The 12,975-nt window shown below is 41.3% G+C and overlaps 1 protein-coding gene across 1 annotated transcript; it reads right to left on the bottom strand.

Moving 5' to 3' along the window:
• Positions 1–10,929: 10,929 nt before the first annotated feature.
• LOC138881296 (uncharacterized) lies at positions 10,930–12,412 on the bottom strand. The gene is made up of 2 exons (XM_070161510.1): positions 12,181–12,412; positions 10,930–12,050 (listed from the first exon to the last, which is right to left on the bottom strand). The coding sequence occupies exons 1-2, from the start codon at positions 12,410–12,412 to the stop codon at positions 10,930–10,932; spliced, it is 1,353 nt and encodes a 450-aa protein (XP_070017611.1).
• Positions 12,413–12,975: the final 563 nt, after the last annotated feature.

The raw sequence follows: 12,975 nt of genomic DNA on the forward strand, positions 1-12,975 counted from the left end.
TTAAGTTTTTGCTTGTCCTCAAGCAATTAAAGTAATTCCCACATCCCCGAACTAAGAGTTTTTCCAACTATGCTAAGGTGAATCAAACACACATCAATTGGGACCAACAATTACCCACAACTCTTATGAATTATCAACACGATAATGATTTGACTTTTTAAGCACAATAGTTCTAATGTGACACTAGAGCATCAATAGTTGACTTTATTCATCAAGGAAGCTCTCTCTTTCATTGTCACAACCCGGAATTCCCACCCTCGGGAGTCGCGATGACGCCTACTCGTAGAAACTAGGCAAGCCACAAATATAAATTCCTAACTCCTTTATTTTTAATCCTTTTTATCAAGCATAACATCAAGCGTTAAATATTAAAATAACAACGGAAATAAGGAATTAAAGCGGAAGATTTAAATTAAATAAGCTGAACAATAATACGGAAATCAACATATGCCTCTACCCAAGAACTGGTGTCACATCACTCACGAACTACTAAGAGTACTAAATACAACTGTTTGAAAAAATATAAATTGTTTGTCTCAAATACATGAGATAACAAAATGAAGTATAGGATAGAGGAGACGTCGGGCCTGCGAACGCCTACAAGGCTACCTCGGTGTCTCGGTGGACTGAAGGCTGGCTCCTGTGCTACTGCTGATGTCCAATACCTAGATCTATGCAAAAGAGCACAGAGTGTAGTATCAGCACAACCGACCCCATGTGTTGGCAAGTGCCTAGCCTAACCTCAGCGAAGTAGTGACGAGGCTAGGACCAGACTGCCAAATAACCTGTGCAGTTCAAATATATATATACATGTATAATGGAAAAGAAATATAGGAAATAACCAGTCAGTGTGGGAAGGGAAAAACATGTTGGGGGAGGTAACAGTTCCAAATAGAAAACCTCAATAAAAGGAAGAAGCAACAAAGCCAGAATGTCAACAATAATCAGAAATCAACAATTTGCACGACATCACCCTTCGTGTTTTTACTCTCGTCCTCACCCAAACAATATCAATAACAAAAATGTGCACGACATCACTCTTTGTGCTTTTACTCTCGTTCTCACCAAACAATATCAATAATAAAAAATGTGCACGGCATCACCCTTCGTGCTTTTACTCTCTTTCCTCACCATATAGTCAATGAATATCAGTACGGAATGGTACATCGTACTACACGGCATCACCCTTCGTTCTTTACACTCTTTCCTCACAATAGCAAACAATGCACGGCATCACCCTTCGTGCTTTAACACTCTTTCCTCACAATAGCAAACAATGCACAGCATCACCCTTCGTGCTTTAACACTCTTCCTCACCTAAACAACAATCACAAACAAAGGGCAAGGGAGTAGACAAATAATGGTAGAAATCTTGGCAAGGGAATACAATTAAACAACTAAATCCTGGCAAGGGAACAATATCAATAACTCTTTCTCTTTCTTTCACTTCTTACTTTATAACTCACTTTACCACTTGAGTCAATGCTCCAAAGGTTTCAATTATCTCATATACTTTCACAATTCGTATTATAACTCGAGCCAATGCTCCTCGAAGTTCAAAGATCACAATTTCATTCACATGCTTTTTACAATATATAGAAATCATCGTTAAGGCATGAAAGATACAACAAAATCAAAATATCCGCAATATAAAGACTTATGGTCATGCTAGACACCAACGTATAGATACTCGTCACCATGCCTATACGTCGTACTCGACAATTAGCACGTAGCAATTAAGACTCAACTCCTAATCCCTCAAGCTAAGGTTAGACCAAACACTTACCTCGAAGCTTTGAACACCACTCAAGCCTCAATTATATCTTTACCCCTTGATTCCACCACCAATCCGCTCGAATCTAGTCACAAGTTACTTAATTATATCAATAAGTGCTAAATGAATCAACCCCAATGCATGAAAAATGCGTTTTCCCAAAGTTTTACCCAAAAGTCAAAATCACCCCCCGGGCCCACGTGGTCGAAACCCGAGGTTCGGACCAAAACCCGATTACCCATTCCCCCACGAATCCAAATGTATAATTTGTTTTGAAATCGGACCCCAAATTGAGGTCCAAATCCCCAATTTTAGAAAACCTAGGTTCTACCCAAAACACCCAATTTCCCCCATGAAAATCTTTGATTTTAAGTTGCAATCATGTTAAAAGATGTTAATAATTGAAGAAAACTAGTTAAAAATGACTTACAATTGATTTGGAGAAGAAAGGTTGTTTGAAAAATTGCCGCTTATGTTTTTGGGGTTTTGAAAAGTGAAAAAACAACTGAAATTCTAGTTTATTTATACCCCTGTTAGACCCTCACCGCGGACCGCATAGAAAGGACTGCGGTCGCGGAGCTCCACCGCGGACCGCATAGAAAGGACTGCGGCCGCGGAGCTCCACGCGAACCGCATTAAATGGACTGCAGCCACACAGGCCTCCCTGAAGACCTGCAGTTCAGCACCCTGTGCGGACCACACAAAGGCGACTGCGGTCGTACAGCCTCCACCGCGCCCCGCACAAAGGCGAACGCGGCCACGCTGGCCCCTCCGCGGTCGCACGCGATTCCTCACGGACCGCACTAAAGGGTTCAGAGGCCTGCAACTTCCTGAACCCGCAACATCTGACTTTCAAAGCCTAAGGCATCCCGAAACCTACTCGAAACTCACCCGAGCCCTCGAAACTCCAACCAAATATACACACAACCTCAAAAACATCCTACGGACATATTTGTGTAATCAAATTACCAAAATAACATCACGAACATCGAATTAAACCTCGAGATCAATGAAATTTCTCAAAACTCTTTTAAACATCACATTTCTCAATTAAGGCCCGGATCGCATCAAACGACGTCCGTTTTTAAACAAATTTCACAGGAATGACTCAAGTCATATATAAGACCTATACCAGGCACGGGAACCAAAATACGGGCCCGATACCAACTCGTTCTAATCAAATTTCATTTCAATTTCCTTAAACATTTTCAGATAAACAATTTCCTTTAAAAATTCACTTCTCGGGCTAGGGACCTCGGATTCCGATTCCGGGCATACGCCCAAGTCCCATATTTTCCTACGGATCCTACGGGACCGTCAAATCACGGGTCCGGGTCCGTTTACCCAAAATCTTGACCGAAGTCAAACTTATTCATTTTAACACCAAAACTTAGCATTTTTCATAGAATTTCATATTTAAGCTTTTCGGCTACGCGCCCTGACTATGCACGTAAATCGAGGCAACTCTAAATGAGGTTTTCAAGGTCTCGGAAGCACAGAATGGGTAAGAAAGCAGGTGATGACCCTTTGAGTCGTCACATTCATGTTGGTCATTATGGATCCCAAACTCCTCCTTCTCTACTCTCCTTAGTATATCTCACTTAAGAATGTAGCACTCAACTCAAGGATTTGTGAAAAGTTCGCTCATCTCTCTCAAAAGAATGTCACAAGTACGGCTCTAGGTACCATATGCTTGCCCCTCGTGTAAATTACCACTAATGCAAGTTCACTCGGCTTGAAATCATCTAGGGCTTTTTCGGAATGTAATGAAGAATTTTGGACTAAGGTAGGGAATGATGGAATAGAACGGATTCATCTTTCCTTAATCACTCCATTTTTCTCTTTTTGGCTCATATTTTGCCGACTCTGTGAGTCATTTTCTTTTTTCTTTATGAGAACTAGGGAGACTTAACATCACTCTTTCTTGGTCATGATATTCATTTTCTCTTCTTTGTTTTCTTCGTGCTTTGCATCATTGCTTTTCTTTGAATCCCTTAAACTCTTCACTTTATTCACTTTATTTTTGCATTTTTCTTTTGTTCTTTGTTTTTTTTCTTTGCCTTTCCTTTCCTTCATTTCTTCTCTTTTTTTGTGCCTCGATACCGCATTCTAACTCCTCGTCTCTCCCCCCAAATTTATGTTTTTGCCAATCATTTGTCAAGAGTGTTAAGGAAAGCTCGGGTGCCAAGAGAGGGTCACTACAAGACGGGTAAAGGCTTATAACCTGGTTATCAAATTAGAAAGGTATTAGGCTCAAATGGGTTGACTAGGGATAGCAACATTGGTGGGACATGAAAAATTTCAAGCAGGCCAAGAAGAGCCTACAATTACTTCTCAAGCTAAGAAAAACTTAGAATTTCGCCTAGAAATACATTCGAAGCAAGTTCTAGACCATTCGCACAAGTACTTGGACTTGCAACAAAAACCTCACTTCTCACGCAACTGGATTGTTAAAGAGAATAGAGCCGAGGGCCCACAACAACCATATTTAAGATTGAAAATCATTGATGGTTAAACTAAATCACTCGATGATTGCTTAAGTCAACACAAGAGTTAAAAGGTCACTAACTAAAGCTATTTCTTATCAAGAACTTGTTTTTAACCATAAGGCCATAGTTAAAGTGTTGGTACCAAGTGAAGCATGCTTGACCTTTTATTCATTACAACTATTTTTACCTAAACATCAAAAAACAGACTCAATCCCTTAAGAAGGTTGTCACGACATCCATCATTGGAAAGAGCCACCCGGTTCACACAAAACCACTCTTGGAAAGAACCGTGGCATTAAGAAAACCAAAAGCTTATTGATCACTTAAACATAAAAAGAAGCTATCAAGTCAAACAACGTAAATAAAAAACTATTAGGCTAAACATTGACTACTACGAAAACAACTAAAGAAGCTATAAAATAAACTACTGAAAGCATAACTGAATATACAAAATAAGAAAGGGAAAGTGAATATATACATCAATAGAGAGAAAGAAGAATATGCACATAAATAAAAAGAAAAAGAGAATGTTATCAAATTATTACAGGCCAACTATCATCAAATCAAAATAAGCTCCACCCTTCCCCCTCCCCTACAATAAGAATAAGCATTGTCCCCAATGCTTAACAAAATAAAAATCAAGAAAGGGAAAGAGTAGAGAAAACCCCTATGCAGCCTCAGTGTCCATAGCATCATCACCACACCCAGGCTCCTCCAATTGTATCTCATCGTCCTCTACTCGGAGAGTAGCGAGGTTGGTGAACATCTATAACCCCACCTCAGTAGTGTGGGCAGCGAGGTCTGGCTCCTCAAACTGGCCAGCTACTACCTCTGATGCCCCTGGTACTGATGGTGTTGTTGGTGCTGACTTCATCGGTAGATCGAGTGGAAAATCTCCAGATGATGCTATCTTGGACACCTTTTTGGTCAGCTTGTCAAGTGTTTTCTTCGAGGCCTGTGATTTCCCCATCTTCTTCACATGTTTGCCTAACTCCTCAATTACTCTCCCATGTGCCACCAAAGTATCCATAATAGTCTGCTGGTTTTTCAGAATTTTCTTTAATGTCTTCTTCACTATCGGAGAAGTCTAGTGTGCTGGGGTGGAAGACAGTGTTGTAACAGCACTGGATAAGTCAGCGATCTTTGCAGTAGATGTCTGCATCCAATTGTTGATACTTGCTAGAGTCTAGGAGACTTCTGGCCTCTGTGAATGGATAGGTAGAAGATGAAGGCACTAAAGTTGATAGTGGCCCTGTAGATAGTGGTGGAGGTATGGTAGCCATATTGCTAGAAGGCACGGCTGAAGTGGCAGGCCCATCACTTGATGGTATGGCTGTTGAAGCTGTAGCTACCACCGAAGGCTCTTCAGACTGGCCCTCGGTAGTAGTTGGCTGATCCTTGCTCTTGTTCCTTGGGTTCCTCAGGTCCTTGAGAGAGTACCATGAAAAGGGTTTCTTTGCCCAAACCCTTGTATCAAATGGCTTTGATTCCACTCCCGCATCCGCAAGGTATTTTATGATGGTGTTTGGATACGGGTAGGAGCTCTCACCTTGCTGGACAACCACTGACATGTTGTCCAACATGATAGAACCTACGTTGATAGGGTACCCGGCCATGATAGATGCCACTAAAACTGCCCGAGAGATAGGAAGGATGTTCTCATTTTTGCATGGGTCAATCCGACTGCAGATAAATGTTTGCCAACCTTTGGCTTCAAAGTTGAGGGTGTCCGCTGAATGGGAACCCATGCTGTGATCCATGGTGGTAGTGGACCTAGAGCTCCTAGTATCTCGACCAACCAAGGGCGAGCCGCATCACCCAATTGACATTTCTCCAGATATTGTTTGGGCTCCATATCCTCGAGCCCCAAGTAAGAGTTCAGGGATGTCTGATCAAATCTAACCTTCAAATTTCTCACCTTGGTCACCTTAGTACATTTCTTGATATGCGCCACATTGGCATAAAATTCTCGGACTAAGTGCTCCTTGACGTCCACCACAGCTTGGGTGAAGCATGATGATCACCCTTTTCTTTCCCAAAACTGTCTTACTATGTTCGGGTTTTATTTATCCAGATCCTTCAAATAAAATTTACACTCAATAGTGAGCGATCTTTAAGTCCACAATTCTCGAAAGCTATTGAAAGTTGTTAGGCTCACAATTTTCTCCTCCCACACTTCCTACTTCTTCGACCTTTCTAGGCCGACAACTCGGGTATTACCCCCTCGACCATTATCATGCATATCATCATCATCATCATCAAATAGGATAGGTGTTGTGAGGGCATGTGAGGAATAAGGCTCTGAACCTTGGCTATCCTCTTCCGAACCCTCAGAAAAGCTAGTTGAAGAGGAAGGCTCATCTCTGAGTTGTAGTCGTTTTGTAGAGATTGTGCATTGGGTTGCTCTTGCACAGAATTTCCCTCTGATGTTTCCCTAGATGGGAGATATTCACTGGATTCTGTATGCTCTGGGACTCTCTCAGCACTGGGTTTTTTTTGTTATGGTTCTTTGTGCAGCAAGTGGTAGGGTACCCCTGCCCTGGCCTCGGGAGGGTTCACCCCTCCCTTTGGATGTATCGCCTCTAACACATGATCTCACCATTGTCTGCAATTCATAGAAACAGAGTTCAATTAAGTCCAACTTCACAGTTTAAAACGATTGCATACAGTTGTAGTAAAAATAGAAGTAGAGTCAAGAAGTACGGTCTGCACAATAGTGAGTGCGCACGCACAAAGGCAAGTGCGGACTGTACAATTTTGAAGTGCAGCCGCAACCCTGATTCTGTGGTCTGCATAATTTCTTGTGCGACCACATAATTTTTAGTGCGGCCGCACAATTCCAGCATCAAACAAACAACTCTCTAACAATAGGAAATTGATCGATCTGCGGCCTCACATGGTTTTCTGCAACTGCAGTCATACTTCTGCAGAATGCAAAATTTTGAGTGTGGTCCGCACATTCAACTCACAAAACCTGCCTTAAACGAAGGATCTACTAACCACACAATTTCTTGCGGCCGCACAATTCAAAAATTTACAGTAGTTACTTTGGGTTTCTAACTTCTAAGCAAAAATAAAATGGGTAATGCCAATTATACATGATAACTAGTATACTCATCCCCCATTTAGCAAGTATGAAGTTACCTATATGAAATTAAGCCCACATGATCTTTAATTTTATGATTAGGGCTCAAAATAACTAAACTAATTATGAACAAAAATTAAAAAAATTGAAAAAAAAATAAGGATGAATTTAACATACTAGTAATGAAGTGATGCAAGGAAGAAATTAAGATGATGAACTTTATTTGGATGAAACTACTGTTCTCTTGCCTCTTGTGAATATGCGGAGTGTGTAAAAGCGAAAAGTGTGAGGAGGGCTTGTTTATAGATTGCTCAAGTTAGAGAAAAATTTAATGCAGAGTGCGGCCGCACAATTTTGTGTACGGTCCACACTCTTTACCTGGTACCACTGCCTTTCAGTGAAAATCTGTGGTCTGCACAATATTGAGTGCGGTTGCAAAATTTGTGCGGACCATACAATTTCTTGTGCTGCCACAGATTGGCCCTTTTTCTGTCAGACAAAGTTCAGAGAGTTTGCATTTTTGGGTCTCTAATTATGCAGCTGCACAATGAATTATGCGACCGTAGATTCCTTTCTACTGTGGCATTCAAGATTGTGCGGTGCGTACAATTAATGTGTGGTCCGCACTTTTTCAACACTTAGCCATTTTTTTCTGGGCACAATCCCTGCAAAGCACAGTCTTTCCTGCATACTCTTCAAAACCTGTTAGCACAAAATAAAACCTATCTAAAGAAGAAAAAAATAAAAAGACACGAGTTGCCTCTCAAGAAGTGCCTGATTTAATATCGCGGCACGATGCAGATTACCAATCACTTGAAATGAAGAACTGCCATGGCGTGGCCATCACCAGCTTTTATAAGATAGTGCTTCACCCGGTGCCCATTGACCCTAAACACCTCATCATTTTTATTTTTCAAGTCCAAAGCACCAATGGGGGATACATTCACAACCTCAAACGGGCCACTCCATTAAGACTTCAATTTGCCTAGAAACATCCACAACCGAGAGTTGAATAATAACACAAGATCACCTTCTTTGAACTCCTTGTTTTGAATGTACTTGTCATGGAGGTACTTTATTTTCTCCTTGTATATGGACAATCTTGTGTAGGCATGGTACCGAAATTCATCTAGCTCATTCAATTGTGCCACCCTTAAGTTTGTGGCAACATCCCACTCAAGGTTCAACTTTTTCAATGCCCACATGGCCTTATGCTCAAGTTCCACTGGAAGGTGACAAGTTTTCCCGAACACCAACCGGTATGGAAACATCCCAATCGGTGTTTTGTAAGCCGTCCTATAGGCCCATAAAGCATCATCAAGTTTCTTCGACCAATCCGTCCGGTTGGCATTCACTGTCTTTGACAAAATACTCTTGATCTCCCGGTTGGAGACTTCCACTTGTCTGCTTGCTTGAGAGTGATAGGTGGTCGAGACTTTGTGAGTGAAACCATACTTGATGATTAAGGTATCAAAGGCCTTGTTGCAAAAATGCGAACCCCCATCACTTATGATAGCCCTTGGGGTACCAAATCTTGTAAAGATGTTCTTCTTCAAAAATACCACCACACTCCTCGCTTCATTATTGGGAAAAACAATAGCCACAACCCATTTGGACACATAATCAACCGCGTCTAGGATGTAGGTGTTTTCACAAGAGCTCACAAATGGTCCCATGAAATTGATGAACAATACATCAAAAATGTCAATTTCCAAGATGGTAGTGAGGGGAATCTCTTTTTTCTTTGAAATTCCACTAGCCCTTTGACATTTATCATAACACTTGACTAGATCACTAGCATCCTTGTAGAGAGTAGGCCAATAGAATCGACAACTCAACACTTTTTCCGCTATTCTAGCTCCACCATGGTGACCACCATATGGTGAAGAGTGGCAAGCCTCAAGAATTTCCACTTGTTCCTCCTCCGATACACATCTTCAAATCACACCATCAGTACAAATCCGGAAGAGGTATGGTTCATCCCAATAATAGTCAAGGCAATCCCATTAGAGCTTCTTCCTTTGGTTTGAAGAGAACTCATTTGGTACAATGCCCCTCACAAGATAATTTGCTATGTCAGCGAACCATGGCATCTCGATCATTGAAATGGCTAAAAGTTGCTCGTCGGGGAAGGAATTATTGATCTCAAGGCTGTCATGTGGCCTCCCCTCCTCCTCCAATCGAGACAAGTGGTCTACCACTTGATTTTCACTGCCTTTGCGGTCTTAGATCTCTAGATAAAACTCTTGCAATAAAAGCACCCACCGTATTAACCTCGCCTTTGAATCCTTCTTGCTTATTAAGTATCGAAGCACTGCATGATCGGTGTGGAAAATCACCTTTGTACCCATCAAGTACGGGCGGAACTTCTCTATAGCAAAGACAATAGCAAGGAGCTCTTTTTCGGTCATCGTGTAATTGACTTGGGCATCGTTCATGGTCTTACTAGCATAGTAGACCGGATGGAAGCTTTTGTTGATACGTTTCCCCAAAACTGCTCTGACCGCCACATCACTTGCGTCATACATGAGCTCAAAAGGCGAGCTCCAATCCGGTACGGTGATAATAGGAGTAGTTATCAATTTTAACTTGAGCAATTCAAATGCTTTCATGCAATCCTCATTGAAATGGAATTTGACATCCTTCTCCAAAAGCTTACACAAGGGGTTTACTACTTTGGAAAAATCATTAATGAAATGGCGATAGAACCCCGCATGTCCCAAGAAACTCCTCACTGCCTTCACAGATGTAGGGGAGGAAGTTTATAAATCACCTCTATTTTGGCTTTGTCGACCTCAATACCATTCTTCAAAATTTTGTGGCCAAGGACAATGCCTTCCACGACCATAAAGTGACACTTCTCCCAATTCAATGCCAAGTTCGTATTTTCACATCTTGGCAAGACCTTATACAAATTTTTCAAGAAATCATCAAAAAAATTCCCGACCACGGAAAATTCATCCATGAAGACCTCAAGAAAATCCTCTACCATGTCGGTGAAGATAGCCATGATACACCATTGAAAAGTCGATGGTGCATTGCATAACCCAAATGGCATCCACGAGAATGTGAAAGTACCATAGGGACAAGTGAAAGTAGTCTTTTCTTGATCCTCTAGAGCAATAAGACTTTGATTGTAAGGCGGAATACCCATCAAGGAAACAATAGAAAGCATGACCGACCAACCTATCAAGTATTTGATCAAGAAAGGGAAGCGGAAAATGATATTTTCCTGTGACTTTGTTGAGCTTGCAATAGTCCATACACACTCTTCACCTGGTCACCGTTCTTGTAGGAATCACCTCGTTCTTGTCATTGATAACCACAGTCATGACCCCTTTCTTTGGGACACATTACATTGGAGAAGTCCATGAACTATCGGAAATGGGGTAAATAACCCCGGCATCCAACCATTTTATGATCTCTTTTTTTACCACCTCTTGTATTGCTTCATTTGGCCTCATTTGATGTTTAATGGAGGGTTTGACATCCTCCTTAAAAATAATCTTGTGCATGCAAAAGGCGGGGCTTATGCCCCGAATATCCGCCAATGTCCATCCTATAGCTTTATTCCTCTTTTGTCACACCACCAATATGGAGTTTACATGTACGTTAGTCAAATAAGAGGAAAGAATAATTGGTAAAGTAGAACAAAGGCCAATGAATTCATACTTGAGATATGGAGCCAATAGCTTTAACTCCAAAGTAGGAGGCTCCTCGATTGAGGACTTTGTTGGAGGAGTCTTCCGGTTTTCAAGATCCAAGGATAATTTGCGAGGTTCATAAGTGTACGACCCCACTCCTTGCAATAAATTCACACATTCCACATAGCCATTTTTCTCCTCATCATCATCAAGGTTAAGTAAAACAGCCTCCAAAATATCCTCAATATTCATTGTGGCACTAGCATCATCAATAATCACATTGGCCACCAAGTCCACAAACGAACAAACTTCATTACTATTCGGTTGCCTTATAGATTTGCACACATGAAAGACCACCTTTTCATTACCCACTCGATAGGTAAGTTCACCAGCTTCCACATCAACAAGGGCCTTCCCCGTAGCAAGTAAAGGTCTACCCAAAATAATAGGCACCTTATAGTCCACTTCACAATCAAGAATCACAAAGTTGGCCAGGAGGATGAACTTATCAACACGAACCAACACATCATCAATAATACCCAATAATCTCTTCATAGTACAATCTGCAATTTGTAACCTCATAGATGTGGGTTTTGGTTTCCCAATTCCCAAAGTTTTAAACACCGAATAGGGCATCAAGTTGATACTCGCCCAGATATCACAAAGAGCTTTGGCAAAGTCCGCGCTTCCAATTGTACACAAGATTGTGAAAGCGCCTGGATCTTCCAATTTAGGAGCCATTGAGTGCACAATTGCACTTATTTGATATGTCATCTTTATAGTCTCACAATTTATCAGCCTCTTCTTTGTCACCAAGTCCTTCATGAACTTTGCATAACCTGACATTTGCTCCAAGGCCTCAAGCAATGACACATTAATAGAAAAACTCTTCATCATGTAAATGAACTTTTTGAATTGGTTTTTGCCATTTTGCTTGACAAGCCTTTGAGTATATGGAGGAGGAGGCCTTGGTATTGGTGCCTTAGCCTTTGACACTACCGGTTCCGGTATGTCAACAATGTGCTCCCTAAACGGGTTCACTTCTTCTTGAGTCTCCTCTACATTGTCTTCAATATCAAATTCTCACCTAATCATTTGCTTCCGCATCATTTCTTGGCATCTTATATTATTGCACCAATTGCTCATCATCCATAATTTTCTTTTGGCTTGAGGTGGTTGCATCCACACCTTTTCCATTCTTTATAGTAACATCCATGGCATGTCCCGTATTGCTCCCGCCCTTTAGGTTCACCACCGTATCACTTGGTAGTGCCCCCTTAGGACAAGTGTTCAATGCTTGCGAGATTTGGCCCAATTGAACTTTCAAATTGTGAATTGAAGTGTTGTGAGAGGCTAGTTGAGCATAGGAATCGACATTCTTCTCCATCATTTGTTTAAAGATGTTCTCAATTCGAGCCATCTCATTGTTGGAAGAACTCGGACCTTGAGAAGGATAGGGAGGTGGGTTGCTCGGTCGTTGAAACATCAGGGGCCTTTGGGAACCCGACCCCCAGTTGTTGTTGTTGTTCCACCTTCATTGGTTGTTGCCTCCACAGTAGCCTTGATTATTGCCACTCCAATTGCCTTGATGATTTTGACCATTCCAATTTCCTTTATTGCTTTGATTGTTCCTATTCCCTTGGTTGTTACCACCGTTCCAATTACTTTGGTTGTTTGAATTCCAATTCCCTTGATTTTCTTGTGGTCGCCATTGTTGTTGATTTAGGCCTTTATTGTTATTTCTTTGCCCTTGGAAGTTGTTCACATATTGTACCTTCTCCTCTTGTTCATTGTATTATCCATCTTGATCAAATCCACTATCATCTTGTACATAATTTTCCGCATGGTTTTGCACTTGAGGACCCTTTTGCCTTCTCTTGTTTACCATCATATTAACTCTCTCAATTGCATTTACTTGCTTGGGACCTTGCACTTATTGAAGTTGAGCTTTGGCTATTTGATTCATTATGGTGTTCAACTCGG

Source organism: Nicotiana sylvestris, chromosome 11 (assembly GCF_000393655.2).
Source record: "Nicotiana sylvestris chromosome 11, ASM39365v2, whole genome shotgun sequence".
Lineage (NCBI taxonomy): Eukaryota > Viridiplantae > Streptophyta > Magnoliopsida > Solanales > Solanaceae > Nicotiana > Nicotiana sylvestris.

Coding starts and splice junctions, on each gene's coding strand:
- LOC138881296 (XM_070161510.1), bottom strand. CDS start 12,412: ATGGCTCGAATTGAGAACATCTTTAAACAAATGATGGAGAAGAATGTC. Junction 12,051..12,180: donor TACTATAAAGAATGGAAAAG/GTGTGGATGCAA, acceptor AAGACAATGTAG/AGGAGACTCAAGAAGAAGTG.